The sequence below is a fragment of the Pteropus medius genome, unplaced genomic scaffold (genome assembly GCF_902729225.1).
Source record: "Pteropus medius unplaced genomic scaffold, Ma_sr-lr_union100, whole genome shotgun sequence".
In the NCBI taxonomy this organism is placed as follows: Eukaryota; Metazoa; Chordata; class Mammalia; order Chiroptera; family Pteropodidae; genus Pteropus; species Pteropus medius.
Genome location: NW_024340692.1, coordinates 21,530,608 through 21,552,318, shown reverse-complemented (window position 1 = coordinate 21,552,318; position 21,711 = coordinate 21,530,608). Strand labels below are relative to the sequence as shown.

The 21,711-nt window shown below is 39.2% G+C and overlaps 1 protein-coding gene across 5 annotated transcripts in view; it reads right to left on the bottom strand.

The window, feature by feature from the left end:
• PCSK5 (proprotein convertase subtilisin/kexin type 5) overlaps positions 1-21,711 on the bottom strand; it is a 396,723-nt gene that overhangs the window by 148,450 nt on the left and 226,562 nt on the right. For all 5 annotated transcript variants that reach the window (XM_039843681.1, XM_039843770.1, XM_039843973.1 and 2 more), the window contains exons 11-13: positions 14,422-14,539; positions 12,367-12,555; positions 2,884-3,020 (exon numbers count right to left, since the gene is read on the bottom strand). In XM_039843681.1, the coding sequence (XP_039699615.1) occupies positions 2,884-3,020; positions 12,367-12,555; positions 14,422-14,539 (444 nt within the window). The remainder of the gene's footprint in view (positions 1-2,883; positions 3,021-12,366; positions 12,556-14,421; positions 14,540-21,711) is intronic.

The following is a 21,711-nucleotide window of genomic DNA, read 5'->3' as shown; positions in this document are numbered from 1 at the left end:
GACTATTCTTTTCATAATCAGGGTGCTGTTTGGTCTCGTAATTCCAAGTGATGTACATTAAGCCATAGCAAGAAATGATGACCTATATGACTGCCTTTATGCTGCAATGCAAAAGAGAACCCCTTTCCTAACAGCATCTCTGAAATGTACAAATGGAGCATGTAACACAAGGCCATCACAGTCCATCGGTCTCCCTAAAACTTAGATCATTTAACTTACAATTATTTTGGGTTTAAAATTTTACCCTAAGTGCTTTGAAGAGTGCTGCCTCATAATCGATTATTTTCCTTTGTGCCATTTCTTAAGTATATCATAAACCTGCTAAGGATATCCTTGCTTGGGCAATCCATCTTTATATTTTTCACTTATAATTTTATATCCTTTGAATCTCTGCCACAATTCACATCAAATACTGCCATATTTGGGCCGTTATTTTTTTTCTTCCCTACCACTTTTTCCAGTTGCTAAAGTCTATAGATTTTGCAGTTGATACTGCAACATTCTGCTAAGAAATCGCTGTATAAATATAGAATGAGAAAAATCCATTCTACTTGCTAACATATAAATGCACTCTGCCCAAGATAGAAAACCCAAGATAAGCAACAAAACAAAGAAAACTGCTTCTGATGGTTTTAATATGTATTTAAACACACACACACACACACACACACACACACACACACAGGAGGGGAGGGAGGGAAGGGAGGGACAGGAGAGGGAGTAGCAGAAGTCTTCTTCTAAAGTGTGAGTAATCCTGAACAAAAAGGTTGGTTGAAGGAAGGATATCCAAAGAGCATGTGTTTCTATTAAAGGCTCCTGACTCCAGGCCAGTAATAGCATTGGAGTATCTCTCTTCTGGCATAAAAGAACATCTCTGAAATGACTGAAGGTGACTGGGGTTAACAGTGAACATTTAAATAGTGTGAAGGAGAAGGTAATGCTATAAATAGACTATCTAGATTATATGGGCTACTGCAGAGAGCTTTCAACACAGGGAATCATAGTAAACCGGATAGACTCTGAACTCCTTGAGGGAAGAGATATTTATATTCATAGCCCCTTACCCTTGCACACAAATGGCAGATCAACCAGTAGTGTGCCCTTCGGGCAGTTTGCTCTTATGGGGGTAGAGCGTTTTATCACTGATATTCTTTAGAATTGCTGGTGCATGGCGACAATAAAGGGCAGAATCACTTTTAGTTTTATAACTATCTTAAATTCTCAACAGAGAATGTATTCTCGATTCTACGCTTTAGGCTGCACACCCCCTGCTGTATACAACTGTCACATTTTGAAACTGTTTATTTCTCTGGGATCTCTGGACACGTAAGAGTTCTGTAGTGACACCTGCTGATGGAAAAACTGAGAGCTGTCCTTTGGTAAGGGCAGCACAGTCCAGTCACATGCTGCCATTGCCCCTGAGTGCCATGACCACATGCATCTCCGTGGGCGTGGCCTTAAAAGAGGAGGGAAGAGAGAGGAAGGTCCTGGGAACTCAGTATATGAGGAACAAGTGAAAGTGGTTGGAAACCAGGATCTAGTTTACTTGAATGTTTTCTATCGACCCTGCCTTGTTGATGAACATTTGATTTCTGGATAAAACTTTGGTATCCATTATATTCAGGCTGCATGCTGGAGGTGAGCTGGACCCAGATACTCTAACAAAACTTTTATCTTATTCATTGTGACCTTGCCACCATGCTGGTTTTAATCTCTTTGATTATGAGACCACTGTGGCAACACAGATGAACCACATCACAGAATCAGGGCAAAGAGATGGTCAAATTGTATGACCAAAAATAGTCTTTCAGAATGAGTAACTATCTGACTGGCAGACTAAAGTTTGGTAAATGTACATCAGCATTCTCCACTGTGTTCTACCGTGTGCTTCCTCTTCTCTATGCAGTCACTGTACCTGAATGGTATGCACCTTTCAATTAATTACAGAATGTCTGGATTAATTTATTCTGAGATTGGGAGAGGGCTAGAAATGGATGTCAGTCCTAAAATCACCCTCAGGCCTGATTCTTCTGCAGATGGACTGGACAGAGCATTGAGAAGCACGAATATTTCGGACAATCAAAGTTATGTCCACAGCTGAGCAAGGAAGCTGGGTTAGTTATCAAGCAGATCATTTGCTACTGAGCCACGTACTCCATAGGGCTCCATCATAGGCAACATAGGCTGCTGCAAAAACTGTTCAATCTCCCGCCCCACGGCATATTGTAAATACCTTTGTTTTTAGGTTACAAATAAACTTCCATGAAAAGGGAAGTAGGACATATACAGCGACAAGAGTCTGAGACCACCTGAAAAGACCTTTGTTAATTTAATAATTTACATGTTTTACATATCAAGAGAGTTTTCTTTTTCCTTAGCTCTTGGGCTCACTTGGGGCAGAATATCATCATTTATTATCTTTAGTGGTAACCAATTTAGCTGACATAGGCCAGCTCAGTGTCTTGCCTGCACTAAAATTTAAATGCAGAGTAAACACAGAAAAAAGATAACTAAGGAAACCTGTCTCCTGTTATGACCTGGCAATTTAACCCGTTGCTGGTGGACAAGGGTGGCTTGTTTATGAACAAAGAAAGTAAGAGAAGCTAGGTAGAGACATGGACCCTATATCCCGAAACATCAATTAATAACTGTCATGTTTTATCCTGTACTTACATCTAAATATTTATTCTTTATTTCTTACCCTTAAATTATTACCTCTGAAATCATAATCTTGAGAACTGGAATACATGCAGACAACTCAAAACATACGATCACAGGAAAAAGAATGATGCTGATGCGTAAGCGTGAAACACACTTTGGCCAAAATGTACTCCATCACTTTTTTCTACACAGCAATCCAAATTATAGAAAGGAAATACTCACCTGGAGTCTTGAAGTTCCTCAGCTGAGAGGGAGTGTCATAGACTTCAAGGATCCAGTCACCAGCAGCTCGTTCTCCCCAGCAATGAATGGTCATGAACTCCCAGTTTTTAAATCCCTCCATGGAATGATCAAAAAGCCTAAGAGAGAATCACAAAACAGTTTTATCTGTTATTTAAAACCCAGTGAGGGTCAAGTCAAGACCATGATCAATGACCTTTTTGTATCCATCAATATGTTCAGCTCAACACTGGAGGTTGTATTCATCCTGGACATCATTGATCCACAGGGACCACAGACTGTTCTACCTTAGGGAACCAGGCATGGGACTGGCCATGCAAGAGAAAATCTAGAAGATATAACCATTGGTGAATAAGGGAAACTAGGTTAAGACTTTACCCTCAAGACTGACTGTACCAAGTGTTGAAGATGTGGTGCAACTGGAACTCTTTACACTACTGATAGGAATGCAAAATGGTGCAGACGCTCTAGAAGACAATTTGTCAGTTCTTATGATAAAACTCAATAATCCACTTCCAATATATTTACCCAAGAGAAGTCAAGACATACGTACACTCAAAGAACTCCATGTACATGTTCCCAGCAGCTTTATTCATAATGGTCAAAAACTGTTAACAACTCAAATGTCCTTCAATGGATGGATGGATAAACAAATTATGGTACAGTCATGCAAAGAAATACTACCCTGTAATAAAAATGAATGAACTACTAACAAACACAACACCATGAACATATATGAAAAGCACTAAGCTATGTGAAGTCAGACACAAAAGACTATGTACAATTTAATTTATATGACATTCTAGAAAAGGTGCATGAAAAGAAACAGATCAGTGGTTGTCAGGAACTGGGAGGGATGTGTGTGGGCCATGGTGGAAGTTTCGAGGGTGATGGAACGGTTTTTTTATCTTGAAAGTGATGGTGTATGGTTATACAACCGTATAGATACGTTAAAACTCATTGAATTAGTCATATAAAAAAGTGAATTGTATGTAAATTAGACCTCAGTAAAAAGACTCTGCCCACTAATCTTATCTAGTTCAAAGAGTCATGCCTGGAACTCCGGCCTATTTTTCTGCTCTTCCAGCCCTTCCAATGATTTTCTAATGTTTTATTTCCCTCCAGGAAATCTTTCTACTTGAAATAGCTAAAATTATTTCAGTTTCCTGTGATGTAATCCTAAGGGATACAAATATGAGGGAAATCATATAAGGAAACAGAATTCTCATCAAAAATAAGATGTCAATAGATAATGTATAAAGCTATCACATTAAGAAATAGGCATATCATTTACATAAGTATATAATATAGATTTGACTACCCAAAGAAATATCTAAAAGATTTCTGTAGAGATGGGACCTAAAAGGTGAAAAGTAAAAGATCAAGCAGGAGGCAGATGTTTTTAAAAGAACTTTTCATTTAAAAATCATATGCATCTATTATTTTTATGGAAAAAATAATAAGAATTCAAGAGCTACAGGGCCAAACAGAAAGGGAAAAATATCTCTAGCACTGTCTCAGGAGTAACCATGTCCGGTTACTGTGACATATCTGTCCTTCAATGGAGACAAATGCAAAGGTCATGGCAACTGGATGTTGATGGCTATTCAGAGCATGCAATCAGCTCTCCCTGCTTTAATTTCACGTTTACCAAGCAAATTGGTGGTTATAATTTGACTTTCTATGTAGATCTTCCCACTGGGAGAAAATGTACCCTTCTAAAAACAAAAAAATAACCACCTAATCTCTTTATAACTTACTATGTTAGAATTCTAAATGTTTAAAAAGTGTTTTATCAATGTGTTTGAGGCTCCTTCTAAAATGCCAGCTGGATTCTAAAGCTGAAAGGTTGGGTGGCACAGCTGTGGGCTGTTAGGTAAATGGCTGACACTCAGCAGTATTCCCTAGAGAAAAATGATAAACAGGAAAAGCACCTGCTACATGTTCCTGAGCCCTTAAAAGAAAAATAAAAACTATTTAGCAACATTCTCAAAGTGTCCCATGATTTGGGAAAGGCTGAGTTAAAGGTGAACAGGTCTCCTTAGAGGACAATATCTCAAATCTTTAGAATAATCAAATATGTTTTGTTACTCTTCATAATGGGTTAATGATAGGCAGTAATTTTCAAAACTTATATAGACAGGAAGCCCTTTTCCCTTTTAAAGAATACTCGTATATTATCTATAAAGGTTACCTCTGAACAGAGGGGTGTGATATTTCAGTGAGGACCTCACTGGATCTGGAAGCTTTCCCCCACGATAACAGGGATGGAAATAGTGGCACCTTATATGATTGTTTCCACACTGCGATTGAGTTTCACTAGAGTAAGGATGGTACACTTTATGGAGATCCTACAATCCATGTGCTACCACAATAGGGCTAATTTCACAAGGTTATGGCTTAAAACTGGACTTGGCTAGGAGGAAGTTGCTGGGTCATTATATAAGTGATTACCTACACAGAGTCCTTCATGTATGTAGAAAGCATGTATGTGAGGTGAAAGGAGATACAGAGATGGGGAAAGAGGGGCTTTTTTCAAATTGCCCTTCCTGACAGACACATGTTACTAAAGAGAATATGGTGACATAGAAATGGACGGAAGCGGAAAACCAGTCTAGAACTACTTCTTATCCCACAGTTCTAATTTAGGCTCTAATTCATTGAGGCCATTGTGCCATTTGAGGGCACTGAAGCAGTAACTTGTCACATTATACCTTTCTAAGAGTGTGGAACTTAAAAGCAATTCCCAGTTTAGACAGAACATTTGGCTCCTTGCCTCATGTCCAAAAACTACAAAGGAGACTTGAGGCTGCCATCACATGAGGGGCAGTCTTGTTTCCACAACCTCCGCCAACTTTTAATTACTCATGGGTCAATTATTTGACTGCTGGATTAGCAGACCCTATGTTTCGTTCCTTCCACCCTTTCCTGTCCACCTTTGAAAATCATTCCATGACTAACCCATCACTTTAAAATCACGTTGGGAACAAAAATTAAATATAAACTGGGAGCCAAGAAGAAATACTCATAAATTAGCATTCAAATAAGTTTTTCAAAGCCCAAATATAAACAGGTTTTGTCTATCTGGCTAAGCAGTTACCCCCTGGTCTCCTCACTTTAGGCAAAGCTGGAATGATCATTAATTTCACGCAGACACAAAAGTTGAGGAGGAATTAAAATGCAGCCAAACACAATCATTACATTTTGCTAAAAGAGTTGATGGGGAAGGAAACAGACACTGATTGCTGCTGTTTCAACTAGCTGGGCATTTAGTTTTCTAATCTCACCCTGTCCTTTATTTTAATTCTGATTCAGTACTTAAACTATTCCCTATTTTGAGCACAGTAACATTTAAAAGCACTGCATCATCTGCATATAATGAGAAGTATGTCGCTGGTAGACAAGTTGTGTTTTGCAAAGAACACACTTCTTTAAGACAATCATGTCAAACCACTGGACATCTGCTAAGAAGATTCTAATTGTGTGGTCTCTGTATATCAACTAAAAAGTTCAATGCCCAGTTTGAAGGTCTGTGCTGTGCCAACAGAGCAGAAACCAGACGTATGCCGACATTATTAGTATGGATACAATGTCAATAAGTCAGGGCCAGTGTGCTCAAAGCTGGAGTAGATTAACGCCACTCCTGTATCCATATCTCCTGTCGCAATGAAACCCTGTCTCTGAGTTGACTTCATAATCATGTGCTCGATGAAATGATATGTGCATGTGGTGGCACAAATTACGCATCCAGTTATTAAAATGGTGCCCCACAGCCCTATCCCTGTGAGCGGTGTTCAAATAAATTACTTTGGACGACGCCTGGTAGAAAAGACTGCCATTAAGTGTACTACATCCTTTTGAGGAATTAACTCAGGAAATAACTCACATAATTACTGTAAGCTCCCCCAACCTCCCTCTCACTTAAAGGGTCTAGCCAATCTCTCAAGGCTACAACATTCTTCTATGATGTTATTGCAACTATTTATTTCAACAAGACATTTTATAAATGCTAATAGCTATGTTACATAATTATTTCTAAAATTGTAAATGGATCTTTATTTCAGAATTATCCACTACTAAGCAAACAGTATTATGTTCACTACAGAATTAGACATTAGAACAATATTTTTGGAAGGTTTCTTTCTTAAAAAATTTTTTTATTTTAGTGCCTCATCACGATTTAAAGTAGAGCTGTAGAATGCTTAACTTATTTGGCTTCAGTTTTTGATTTCTTTAGATGTTGGCTTTTGTAACTTTTAAATAACTTGTTTCTGAAATAGGGTATTTAAAAACACACTATTAAGTATTTTCTCTCTCCTAAACTAAATCCTTTCTTTGAGAAAGGTTAAGAGAAAGGTACTCGTTCTAGAGGTTTGGAATACCTAAACAGATGAGTTTTTTAAAACTTTCAACATGCATACTATTACTAACTTACTCACCAACCCCCAAATGCATTTCTTCTTTGGATATATGATGTAAGTCCTTGATTTTCTTGCAGATTCCATTTTATAGTTGATGGCTTTTATCTATGTATCTGCTTTATATTTTAAACTCCTTTATAAATTACTTGCACAGCATCCAGCACATACTGCACAAGTCTTTTGATGACACGAAAGTAACAAGAATGTATAAAAAAGTTGGATGATCTTTTAAATCGACGCTTTTTAAAGTGTGGTCTGTGGACAGGCAGCTTCAGCATCACCTGGGAGCTTATTAGTAATGCAAATTCATGGACCTCACCCCAGACCTACAGAATTAGAATCTCTGGGAGAGGGGCCCAGCCATCTGTGTTTGATTGAGTCACTCACCAGGTGCTTCGAGAAGCACAGCGTAAATAAAGGTTAGCACTTATTAAATGCTTACTATGCCAAGGGCTGTGAGGAGGACTTGCGTTATGTTATCTTATTTAATACTGGTAACAACTCTGCGAGGCAGATACTATTAGATCTCTTTTCTAGATGAGAGAATCACTTTTCCAAAGTCAAACATAAAATCGGTGAAATCAAGACAAACCCAACCTTAACTCCAAAGCGGAACCTTCTATTGAACGAAGGAAGAGGGTTGACATGGAGAGTGGAATGTAAAACTTTCACTGCAAAAGTATAATTTTTACTTCAAGTCACAAATGAATTTATACTGCATGACACTTTACAAATGCCAATAGTTTGCCGTTAAACATTTGGGTAAGGCAGCAACAGAAATGATTCAAACATATCCGCATTTAAACACAGTTAATTATAAAATGCTATAGGGTTTGGAGTCCAGAAAGTGAACCTCCTCTCTAGTTAAGATCATAATTAGAAGCAGAGATATTCAGCTGTAATCAAATTTGGAGAGGGAGGCAAAGTTTCAGCTTTCAGTCAGAGGCCAAAATTTGGAACAGAGAGCCAACACAGCTCAACTAAATCTAAAGCTCAATGAGTTGGGGGAGGGGGAGATTTAGGGGAAAAAAGATGATGACAGCTTTTCATAATTCTACAACAAATGCAGTTGAAGGAAGAATCTGATGGGACAAACTTCTGCTTGAAAAATTTTACACTTGCAGAATTTGAATATGTCATAGAATAAAGGCTAATAACCAATGTTACTCTTGTCTAAAAACATTTTAAAGAACTCGAGCCCACGTAGCTTCCCCCCATGATACTGGACCTCCATATTCTCACCAGAAGTAAACCATTTGTCATAATTATTCAATTTGGCTTTTTGTTTGGCAGGGTGCACAGGCCAAGAGGAGGACCGAAAGGGTGGGAAGGCGAAGGAAAACAAAGGGAAGAGAAGCAACTAACCATTTGTTCATCCCGGGACTGCTCTGTTTACTCAGGGCTCCCACCCACTAAATGACCAACCTGGCTTGCCAGGGGTGCTTGCCTGCTGGGCTAATGGGGCACAAAGCTCAAGTTGGACTAGTTCTGAATGCTGCTGAGTGCCTTCCGGGGCTCAGCACCTGCAGATGCTTGGTAAACTGTGCTCCCTCCAACAGCTGTTCTCCACAGGAGTTCTAGCAAGTGCCCTTCAGCTGGGACAGGGAGGCACTGAGGGGCTCCAGACGGCCTACACAGATTTCAAGAGTTCACTGACTGTGTGGAAAATCAACTCCCAAGGAATTGCTGTGGTGAGGGGAAACATAATACTGAAGAAATTCCTCACAGACATGTCTAGGAAAATAAGGACTTCTCGAAAGCTGACCATGGCCCCTTTATTTCCTTGGGAAATTTACCCTTATAGATAATATTTTCAAGTCCCAAGACTATGACAGCTATTTCGTCAATACTGAAAAGGAGAACAGTCACAAGTAATAAGGGAGGGGTGGTTGCTGTCGTCTCAGGTCTCCCCTCCCTGGTTTATCCTCATTGTCAGTGTGTTTAATTTTTGCCTCAGAAAGGAGAGATGACATCAAGTGAGCCTCAGATTCGGGGTCTGAACTGGCTCTCAGCAGCCTTTCTTCTCACAGCAACCAACACATAGTCCACCGTCAAAAAAATCCTACCTCATGAAGAAAGAGGGGAGATCAAATGGGGATCCCTTTTTGCCACCACGGCTAGCTCTACCTCTTCATCTCAAATGACCCCCACTACGGAAACTTTATTCAGCAGTCCTATCTTTTAACTTCGTAGAGTTCTTTATGTGGTCCTCAGAAATCTTGACTTCTTCGAAGGAAAGATAATTATCCAACAGGGTAACTATTGCTCTCATTAATAATCTTTGATACACAAATTCCTTCTAAAACCTAACCTATTCACCTTCTCCTTGAGGTAAAGTGTTCTTGCCTTGCAGACCAGCATGAAGGACACCAGGAGCAAAGGAGGCCTTCCCTTAGCCCCTTCCCCACCTTTTTCTGTGCCGCTTGCCCTCAGCTCCCAATCCTGGGAATGTGCTTTGAAACAGGACATGAGGATTCCTTGCCACTAGGTCAGAGACTGAGAGGTTTTGAGTAGATATTTCCTCTCATAACATTAAAGCTTCAGGATATGCCAGAAGGAGAACATGCCAAAAGACACGGTCTTCCCTTAGCTGCCTTGGTAGGAGGGATGCTACTAGTGTCAAGCGCAACAAGGACAGGGGAGCCAGGCCCTGGAAGGTGGCCATATGTGGTTTTGGGACCTGGTGCAGCTGTTTTACATTTAAGGAGTCAGCTGCTCAGAGCTATGTTTCGGGGAACTGTAGACAAATGAATTCATAACATCCTTTATATCTCTCGGTGCCTCCAGCCCCCTTCCACCCCTCCAATCTGTCTACCTCTTTTTGGTGGCTACTTATTTTTGGCACTGAGATGGAAGATATACAAAAGAGCAGCACTTTAAGAAACGCTCCAGACCCAGAAGATGCTCTCTGAGTGCAAACCTTATTCCCTGGGGGGTCTTGATTGGGAAAACTGAAGTAAACCTTATGACCGCCAGTCACCCAAGGTCTGAAATACCTGTTTCTTTTCTCTGACACAAGTCATGCAGCACCCTTGGGTTCAGCACTTTGCAAAGAGCAAAGCAGATGTCTGCTGTTGAAGAATGCATGTGTGACTGAAGCCAGTGACCTTGTAATCCACCAAATGCCTGTGATGGAATCCACAGCTCACAAGTTTCCTTACTGAAGTCATTTTGGGGGAAGCCAACAAAAAATACTGAAATATGCAGGAAGAGCCCAGAATGTCTGAGGAGGCAGAGTTTTCCAAGCAAACAGCAACTGCAAAAGGATTACTTTTCTACGATGGAGGGGGCCTAAGAGCCACACATACATGAAGCAAACCTTTGTACTTTGCAATGTTTCACCTGGATACTCTTTCAGGTTCAACACAGTTGAATAATAGTAAAGAAAAGAAAAAAGGCAGAGAAAAAGGTCTTCCCTGGCTTCAGTAACAAGCTGGTGTGGCCACCATTAATCACATAATTGTGCATCTGAAGGCCGTGCTTGCTGGAAAGAAGCATCATGCAGGTAGCGGCAATTACCTGGCAGGCAACAGCTGACACCCCTGTCTGCAGAGGGAGGAGGGCATGCCCAGCGATCTGATGCCAAAGCATCCTTCTGTTCTTTGCACCTGCACACACTGATTCTGGCTAAGATGAGCTTCATAAAGCACTAAATCCAGGTTTCCCCATACCCAAATAGAAGACATTAGGTTTTAAAGATCACAGCAAGTCTTCCAAGCACAGAAATAAAATGCACTTGAAGATTTTGGGATCTGTACTCCTAGTCACTGTCATGTAGAAGTGCTGTTTATTGCTTTCTCTTTTTCTCACTATCTTACAGCAGATGAAGTTGGGGGATTTTGAAAAGCAACTGGCAATTGCTCAGTCTCACTTTCAGTTCTGTAGGCTTGCATCGGCTCCTGGCTTCTCAACTCCTCTGACTTGTTGATAGTACCCTAACAAAGATCACCGCTGCCATGGTCACTTGGCATGTGGACAGGTGGCTACTTCTACATAAAAGTTTGGCTTCCATTTGGACTTTATGTGCCATTGATGATAAAGTTTTTGCTCCCATTAGATGTTCACTTGGAGAAAAAAAGTATCAAATTAAAGAACCTCTTAGGCTTCTGGTTATGGTTTGTATTTTAGAACCATAATGAGAATGAAGTGTATAGGACAACCTGACATTTCCCCATCTGGTCCCACTTTTTGATAAGCATGCCCTGCCCATAATCCCAACCACTTGAAAAGCCAGTGGAGCAAAAGGAAACTTGTGCTAGAACATATTGGCCTTTCAGCAGGGTCCTGGCAATACAGTTACCTCCTGGAGAAATGTTTGGAAGAAATAAGAAAGAGGGAAGAGGCTAAGAAGAGAAACTGAGGGCCCTCTTGGGCAATAAAGACTAAAGGGCCAACCCTTAAAATGGGTCAGCAAACGACAGTCAGTCTTCAAGCCAAATCTGGCCTCTAAATAAAGTTTTATTGGAACACAGCCACTCCCATCCATTTACATTGCCTACAGGGGCTTTTGCACTCTAACGATGGAGTTGACTAGTTGTGACAGAAATATGGCCTCCAAAGCTCACGACATTTACTAACTGGCTCTCTAAAGAAAAAAAATTTGCCAATACCTGTTTTAAAACAAAAAGAACTTCCTTCAACTTTAGAAAGTGCTTAGGCAAGAGAATTCAGTTAATCCGTAGCAAATGTCAGAAGACATTTGAGGGCAGGGGAGAGAATCTAAGAGGCCTAAAGAGTTAGTGTTCTGCATTTCTTTTTTTTTTTTTAGGATAAAGAGCAATGGTGGCTGTTGAGTTTTTCTGCAGTATCCTTTTCATATTACTGAACAATTAAATGTTATACTGTTTCATGCCTACAGAGTCTAGGCAGCTTTGCACTTACGTATGGGCAGTGAGAGCTATGACCGTCCCATCAGGACACCTAAGTAACCCCTTAGGTAGTTCTTAGTGTAGTAAGTAAGGAGCAGCTAGCCTTTTCTTCCCTAAAGAATAGCTGAGTGTTGGGGTGACCCTTACACACCAATGGGCAGAGGCCATTACTGTACCTGTTAGCCAAAAGCTGGGACCTGGTTCCCGAGGGCGAGGTCAGGTAGATGGCTAGGTCTCCCCTCCTGGGGTGGGTGATGGTTATGCGCACAACTACATGTTCCAAGTAGTTGACGTGGTGGTTGGGGTTATCGGAGCAGCCCGAAGCTTTGTAGATGGAGCGCACTGCACTGTTGGGGCGAATTGTCCTGCAACAAAGACAAGGAATTTGAGCAAAGTACATGGCAGAGCTCAGTGGAGTGATCCTGCAGGCCTAGAAAGAGATTACACGATGTAACGCAAGCAGCTGGTTGCTGGATACTAAAGGACACAGTGCTATCACCCCAAAGACTGGGTCATTTAAAGGATTAACACCAGTTAGATAGCAAGAAAGATGCCAAGTGAGAGGAAAGGGGGAATTTTAAGGTTCTATTATCTTTGTGCGGGACATTGAACTTGAGAATCTCACCTTGTTAAAAACAGATTGCTGGCTCCCAGCCCCAGAAGGTCTGATTCAGTAAGGCTGGGGCGGATCCCAAGAATAAGCACTTCTCAGGTGACAGTGATGTTGTTGATTTATGGCATACACTTTGAGAGCCACTAATACAGGCTACTGTGGTATAGTGAAAACTGGGGATTAGCATGTCCTTGGGATTTGACCCTAGGCTACCATTTCCTTGCTCTATAACCCATGGGCACACTCTTCCTCTTGCCTACAGTTTCTTGTCTTCTTCAGGAGCTTCCTCCTGTTCCACTGTCTCCCTTGAACACTGACTGGGCTTCAGCCACACTGGCATCAGTTCAAATTCTGGGATAATTTAAGTGTCCCATCTCAGGGCCTTTGTATACCCTACTCTGGCCAAAGTGCTTTTATTTATTTATTTTTCTTTCTGCTCTTCATATGGCTTTTTCTCTTCCTTCATGGTCAAAGCTTAAATTTCACTATCTAAGACTGTTATTGAACCACAAGAAAAAAATATGCTTCCTAACTTTTTTTATTTCCAACATTCACTTATAATTTATAATTATCTACTTATTATATTTTTTGGCTTGACTCCTATTAGACTGAAAACTCCGCAAGGGTAGGAAGCATTTCTTATTCTCCTCTCTCCTTAAAATCTAGATCAGTGCTTGATATCCAGTAATTGCAAGAAAAATAACTGCCAAATTGGTAAATGAATTTGTAAATGAATAAAAATATATTCCATCTAATCACATTTCCTCATTTGTCAAATGGCAACAATACCCAAGTTTTTATAAAGTTTTAGTAAGAAAACACATATGAAGTTTCTAGCACTTAGCCCATAATATGTGCTGCATAAATACTGGTTAACTTTTCACTCTTTTATCTTTTTGTTATTCTTTGCTACAAAGAAGCAGAATAGGAAAAATAAAACTTTAGTCCATTTATTTCTGCTTCCTAACAAATTTTTTCAAGAATTATAATGGCTCCAGTTTCATTACAACCAAAGTTTCTAAATATTTCTCCGAGAGCCAACTCTATAAAGAAAGCCAAAAGCAAAATATGAATAAAGTCATGAAGTGGAATCCTACTCTTTGGATTCAGCACCTAGGAGAGACTTCACACTATCGCATGGTAAATCCTGCCAGCACAGCCTCCAAGTTTGTGCAGCTGAAACATGGGAATAGGCCCCGGAATCTCTGAATAAACCATCATCTCGTTTACTGTGCATTTTCCACCACTCTTTGGAGAATTACACGCTATGTAGTTAAGTTCCCACAACTTAAGGTTTAGTTTTTTGGTCACATTGACTTATGGAGAATAAGTGGATCATCAAATAAAAGTATTGACAGAGTAGAAACCTAAAGAATGCTTATCTGTAAGGGTCACCCCACAGGACCCTTTTAGAGATGCTTTAAAGAATCCTTGGGTTCTACTTGTGGGGATGTAACAGCTTAGCCTCCTAGACATTCTATTAGAATTTTATAATTACATGAGAAAAAACTACACAAGGTTTAAGCTTCCATGTGTAACAAAGGGTGATCTTGAGCACTTGCACTGTCCTGCTCTCTTTCAAGGCATTGTCATACTGTCTGCTTGCAGCACACATTACTTGATTTGTCGGTCTGTGCTCTCCACACACACATGCTGCTGGGGAACAGTGGTCCATTTCTCCGCCTCCATCACCATGGCTTCTGCATCCATCAGTCCAAATCCATAGAGATGGCTCACTATGGAAGGTAAGAGGTTGGTCAGCTTTGCTGTAGTTAGGAGCAACCTACATTATATATGCTGAGTTATAATTTCACTCAGCAGAACCCAGACACATCCCTATGGGATCCTGGCTTTCTTTCTATCAAGGATTTAAAAACAAATAAAACAAAATAGGTAAACGATCACAAAAAATAAGATGCATGTATATTACTCATTGATTATATATCATTACTAGTAACATGACTGTCATTTATGAATTGTTACTACGTGGCATTTAATCCTCCCAACTATCTTAAGATGTTAGTGCTATTATCGTCATCATTCATGGATGAGAAAAATGAGGAACAGAGAAACTTGGTTGGGGCTGACTAGCAATTCAGTGGTTGGGCTGCATTCTAACCCACATAGCTTGTTCAAAGGCTTCACTGTTAACCACTTGTATTCAAGTGATGATATCATTGATTTTGTAAGATAAAATAATTAATAGGTTTAAAGAGAAGTGACAATGTATACGACTTCTCCTAGTGCAAAAAGAACTTACATGCAAGAAATACCAATTTTCTGACATGTCTAGTCTTTAGGTTGAATATCCCAGAAGAAATAATTACCTCTCCTTTAGCATATGAAAAATTTATTAAATTTTATGCATGAAATATTTGGAGGCCTCTAGATTTGTATGCCAGCTTCATATTCTCACATGTAATCTTTTAGTTCTCAGTGAGACTACCTATTTATCTAAAGCTGAATTTGACATAACTATCTCAGAAATTTCAATTATATATAAGAATATTTTAGTGATGATATAGCATGATCAGCATGTGCAGTCCTTTCTAAAAATACTTTAAAAAATCTCAGTTGAGTACTTTAAATCTTTACCTTGCTTAAACTGTCTCATATCTTTATATTTAGTACAAAATCATACTTTTACCAGATTTGCTGCCTAAAACATTTTCCTTATAACATTAATTACTTTATGCAAAAATTTCTATAGCTGCCTAGGCTTATGGGTTATTTAAATACTTCAGCTTGAAATTCAAGATGTTCTATGATACAGTACCATACTACTTTCAAAACAACCTATTCACCAAACTTTTTGTTTTAGAAAAGTCATTCCTTTTCTAAAGATGAGACACTCCCAGTCACATCTTGCTCTTTCTGTCTGCCTTTGCTCATGCTGAGCCCTTGGCCTGGAAGTCCCCCATACCTCCTCTCTGCAGAGTCAAACTCTAACAAGTTCCTGAAGGCCTAGCTATTTGACCTCCTCCTCCCTGAAACATTTCTGGCCAATAAAAATCCATAGATATTTACTGAAATTCAACTATCTGTGACGAGTGAACTTTTCTTCTTTATAGTATTACGACGCTAATTAACTTGTCAATCCATGTGCCCTCCTGCCCATCCGTATTCCCAATCGTCTATCTACCCATCCACTCATCCATCCATCCAGCCAGATATCTAGCCAGCCAGCAATCCTGTTACCCGTTCGTCCATCTGTCCATCCGTCTGTCCGTCCATCCGTCCATCCAGGCACTGTATTAAGCACTGCACTTTTTATCTGTGCCATCAACTGAATTTCTAATTAACTGTTAGCATCTGTCTTTTTACCTCAACTGTATTATAAACTGTTTAATTACAGGAACATGACCTTATATTTCTTTAAATGTTCCATGGGATTTAGCAGAATGTTATACATGTCAGAGGAAAAAGATATTACAACATATTAAAAAGGAAAATTATTCTAGGATTCAGAAATATTGCTCTATTTCTGCTATTTGCTAATTATATAATTCTTGAAAAACAAGTTAAAATATCTTACCCACAATTTTCTCATTTTGGGATATTATCCATCCCGTTACCATTACTAAATTATTATTATTATATGTCCCGTGTGAGAAAATCTGTGTAAAGAATTATATAAATAGTAGGACTCATTATTATACTATCAGGTACTCAGCCAGTCAGAACATATACTGAATAAAATCGAATAAAATTACTTTACTATGGCAAGGATATCTGTAGTATTTTTATATGTGCACTTTTGTAACTTTTAGTATAAATGACTTATTTTATTGATTAAAAATTAATGCACATTCATTGTAAAAACTTGTAAATACATCCAGAAAAGAAGAAAGAAAATAAAACTCACCAAAAATCTCATCACAATTTGGTAACTACCATTAACAATTCTGTATATTCAGTACTAGTCACGTAATATTATGGGAAGCAATTTTACCCCCTTAGTTACAAAAGAGACAGAGTGGCCCACATAATACAGGAGAAATGTCAAGTTTGGGCTCAAGGAAACCCAATCATGGAGATTTTTTGTTAAAGTTCATGTAAATCTTATGTTCTCACTTATCACTTAACCATAGTCTATATCATTCCATTGTGAACAGTCTCAGGTATTTTCCTTCTCTGGGGGAAATGAAATTGCTCCCAAAGATGCTATGCCAGGCTCTCTAACGCTGCATAGAACCCAAATAACCCCATGCTAGTGTCATGTGGTTTTAAACCAGCACAACTTATCATTTTACCTGTTTAGGGGAAAGAGATGAAATATTTGGCTGGTACGTGTAGGAGTGAGAAAGAGGGGAGGTGGAGGCTGGGGAGGGCAAGGGCTTTGAATGGTCTGCAGAACAGGCTGCCTGGGCTCCAGTGAGCTGTACTGGCTCCTGCGACGCCCACTTCTATCGCCAATAGCGGTCAACCTAACAACCATTAGGACATAAATTAACACACAGCGTCATCAAACACAACAAACACTTCGTGCCTGTTAAGCCCGAGTTAAGTAGAAAAGCATCTTGAGTCTTTACGAAGGCTATAAATTTGTTTCCTTTTCTGATTCAATTCCTACCCTCCAGAGACAATGTCCATTCGTGCAACACTCAAACTAGATGTTCAGAAAAGGGGCTCACGAGCTCCACTTAAACTACAGACTGGCATGTCAACAGAAAAAAAAAGTATGTTAATAGAATATTAATGAATGAATTGGATTAGATCAATACTGAGTCAGTAATGGAGATTTTTAGTATTTCAAATACTAGAAATTATCTGTCTGTCCACAATCATGAAACACGGCCTAAGAAGAAAAAAATGCAATAAATTTATTTCCTTTTTTGGAGGAGGGGGGTGGTTGCTAGCAATATTTCAACTCCATGTATTTTGATTGGCACTTATTTGTTTGTTTTTTGGTAAATACTGATGAGAAAATAATTACACAATTGTGTTGGGCAGATAAACTTCAAAATATACTGTCGACAGGGGAAATATAATTTGGAAACAATAATTTTTGAGATATAATTGTAATTGACATATTAATTTTAAAAATATAAAGTTTTCAGACTCTAGAATGACCTATAAATTCAGAAACACTGATCTTTCTTTTGGTGGCCATTTGAGTCAAGTCTGTCTTGCCCATCACACTGTTACCATGACAGGCCACGGGGTGTATGATCTCTCCAGTGGCCTTAGCAGATCTGTGAATGAATACACCTTAGATGAGAAATTTTATTTAATTCGTAAAGTGGCATACAGTGTTTACAAGAGAATTGTAAGGAGAATTAGGAGGTCTGTTCTTTTTATTACTGACTCCTATAAAGTCACCACTAACACTCAAAATTTATCCAAGTATAGAGCCCATATTCACATTTAAAACATTTCTGATTGTAGCACATATACCATGCAAATAACCGGTTGTGATACGACCACTCTATAACTAAAGTAGTTTTATTTATGCACATTTCTCATGCCAAGCTGAGAGCAAAACCTGAGCCTGAAAATCACTTTTATCCTCTTTGAGGAGAATCCTCTCTGTGTAAGCACTGTGTAAAATGCAAAATTCTATGACATTAGTGTACAACATTGGTGTAAGCAGGCATACAACCAGTTCAAACAGAATTTTCCATTCCTATGAGTGGGGGCAGTAAACAGGCAGGTTGTAGTTTTAACATTAGTTAAGATTCGAAAATCAATATTCAGAAAGATAGAGGGAACAATGCATACATAGAGTAGCGAATGATCTCAAAAAAAAATTATTAAAGTATATTTCAGAAAGTAAATGTATTTCTTGGTAGCATGATGTTGAATAAGCTTAATAAAGAAAATTTGAAAAATTTTCATAACATTGTATGTATCCCATCAGGCTGCACGACTGTCTATGCGGGTAAGCTCAGAAAACTGAAATTGTATTACGCCAGAAGTAGAGCTAGTTTTTATTCAAAGCTATCTAAAGGCTTCCCTGCTTGGACTAGTCAGATGGACAACAAAAGGCAGGAAAATAGATGATGTTCTCCAGCAGGTGTATTTTCATTTTCTGATGAGATCAAAAGTGCTGAGAAGCTAATCACTAAGCACACAAGTAAATGACTGCATAGTTTGAAAGCAGATACAGTTAATTTAAATAACAGTTCTAACTAAACTCAATTGAGGCCTGAGCACAGGAAGCTATTAACCAGGGAAACAGTATACTTTTATCTCTTTTAGTGGACTATCCTTACTGGAGCCAGCTACTTTAAATCTTTCTTTTCTTTTTTAATATTATACTGAATGGACATTTCATGATGACCCTAAAATGACTATCAGTAAAGCATTCTATATATAATAAAGGAATTGGTTAAAAAAGAACTTTTTAAAAGGTTTTTGAGCTTCCCGAAGTAAGCCTTTCTGCTGCCAGCTGTCAGATGTACAGACAATGTTATGCAGCATCCCAAGTAAAATAGGGCAACAGAGTTTTTTAACAACAAAAACTCTGTATAAGAAATCAGTAAAATCATTAAAAAAGGCAACGAATGGGAAAGAACCCAAAAGAGGCTGGTATATAGAAAGTACTCAGTAAATGTTAGTTGACATTAGGAGTCAGGTAGGAGGACCCAAGAGGGAAAAGTGATATTCGCTTTGCGCTTTGGTGCAAGTACGGACTTTGGTGATGTGAAGATGGTCGGGGGTTCATTCCAGGGGCCAGGATGGAGCCTCCTGGTTAAATAATCAGGTCTGCCTGTAGTTCATTGGGGCAGCAAGGAAACCAGCAGCCCTGGAGTGGGCAGCAGGTGGGAGAGTGGTTGACAGGGATAGGCATTAGTGGTAAACGTGGCAGGAAATAAGGAGGTGAGAGCAGACCTGGAGAGAACTAAAAGCCAACCTTAATCGATTGTCCGGTGTCCTCCGCCATCAACCAGGCTGTGGTTATTCTCATCTACCTACAAGTAAACCACCAGACTACAAGGTAGTTATGCAAATTCCTGTCTTGAGGGGACTGCTTGATCTGTGGGTGGGTAGAAACTCCAACCCCAGATCAAAGAGTTCCTGCAGCTGTGCAGTCCTCGCACCTTTGGGTTCTTTGATCCTCAACAGCACTGAACCACCTGCTCTGAAATAACAGCTCCCACCAGGGACCCTGTGCCTCCCACACCTATTAATCAACCAGGCCAAATGTGCAGAATAGGGGGAGGAAGTGAAACATTAGAGGGCCTGCGACACTTTCTTTAGGTCATCTTGTCCCACACGTGTAATGTGAATGCTTAAGTTCTGCCTTTTTGAAGTAAAAATACATAGCTAAATATCATAACATAAAATGAAAAAATTGTAAAGATGAAAAAGTGGCGAGTAATGCTCTTCAATCTCCTATCTTTATATTTCTTCACTTAAATATCTTGGACAGATGAAAAGCCAGGATGGTTCCAGAACTACCTACTTCTCCCCTTTCCTTACTCCCTTTTTCTGACATCTCTTCATTATATACCCTTTGATTTCAGTGTGAAAGGCTCATTAGCTTCTTTTTTTTATTATTATTAAGTTTATTGAGGTAACATTAATACAATTATATAATTTTCAGGTATACATTATAATTTGACATCTATATATTCTATTGTGCAGTTCTGCCTGTAGTTCATTGGGGCAGCAAGGAAACCAGCAGCCCTGGAGTGGGCAGCAGGTGGGAGTTACCATATATTTGATCCTTCATAAGCATTTTAGAGAATCAGAGCGACAGTTGCTGTGCTTTATTCTGCAATGCAGTGCAAAATGCAGACTCCCTTAGAGAGGGAAAACAGAGCAGCCAGCACCTGCCTTATTTCTGCATGCTTTATTTTTCCCTTCCTCTTCCTAAAATCTTGGGCCCTAGTCAACAGCTCCAGCCAGATCCAAACATGCCAGCCGTCACCAGTGCTACTGAGGTCTTGCATGTGGAAAGTTTCCCGACTGATACTTGGCTGTCTGCAGGTCTGTACTTCAAAGCTCCTCTCGGGATGGGTTTGGTCAGCAGCTGTAGGTAGTCAGACAGGCTTGTCATTACAGAGATGAAGTAAGGAGAGTTTGGGGAAGCGCTGCTGAATACTTCTTCTCTGTGTACAATGTCCATCCTTATACATGGACGTATATATACATCATTATGTTATGTACGCATATATAAAATATGTATTTTTTATTATTATGCTTCTTTACCGAGTTAAGATAAGGAGATACATCTGCCTTTTCTCAAGAGTCTCTTTCCATTTTAAGAAAAAATGTCAAATTATCTTCTTTGGATATTCCTTTTATTTGCTTTCAATATAGTTATAATAAGCAAGAAATTTGTTTAAGGAAATCGACTAGTATTTCTTGACTGGAGGTAGGAAAATTGTTTTACCGGCTTGGGGAGAACTAGCCATGTCTCTGAGGGCATATGCAGATCACATTAGTGCTTGTTTTTAGGAAACTGAGTTTGTTTGTACAGAGAGGAGAATCAGATAAAAAATGTACTATGAAGGCCTATGGGTAAAAACTAATTGAAGACTGGACTGACCATATGTCAGCTCTTAGCCTCAATTTTCTTGATGTGTAATTTGAGCAAACAAATACCAGATTGGGATCTTGATGAACCAGCAGCCAAAATTCTTATTTGTAAATTATTCACTTTTTAGATAACCCGTCCTTTAATTTTCTTTTCCTTTTGTTTTTTCTTGTCATAAAAGAAATAGAAAATCTAGTTTGTATTTATTTCGAGTGACTTTTCACACTCAGTGGTTAACAGTGTTTGCAAAGATATGGTTGTTTCATCCACCTACACATCTATGGCTCACCTGATATGGAGCCATTATTCACTGCTGAGGTGATCACAAAGCACAAAGAAGAGTGACAATAAAGAAATTATTCCTTGCAACTGGAAATATCACCATCTCATTAGGAAGAAAACTAACACTTATCTTTATATGTT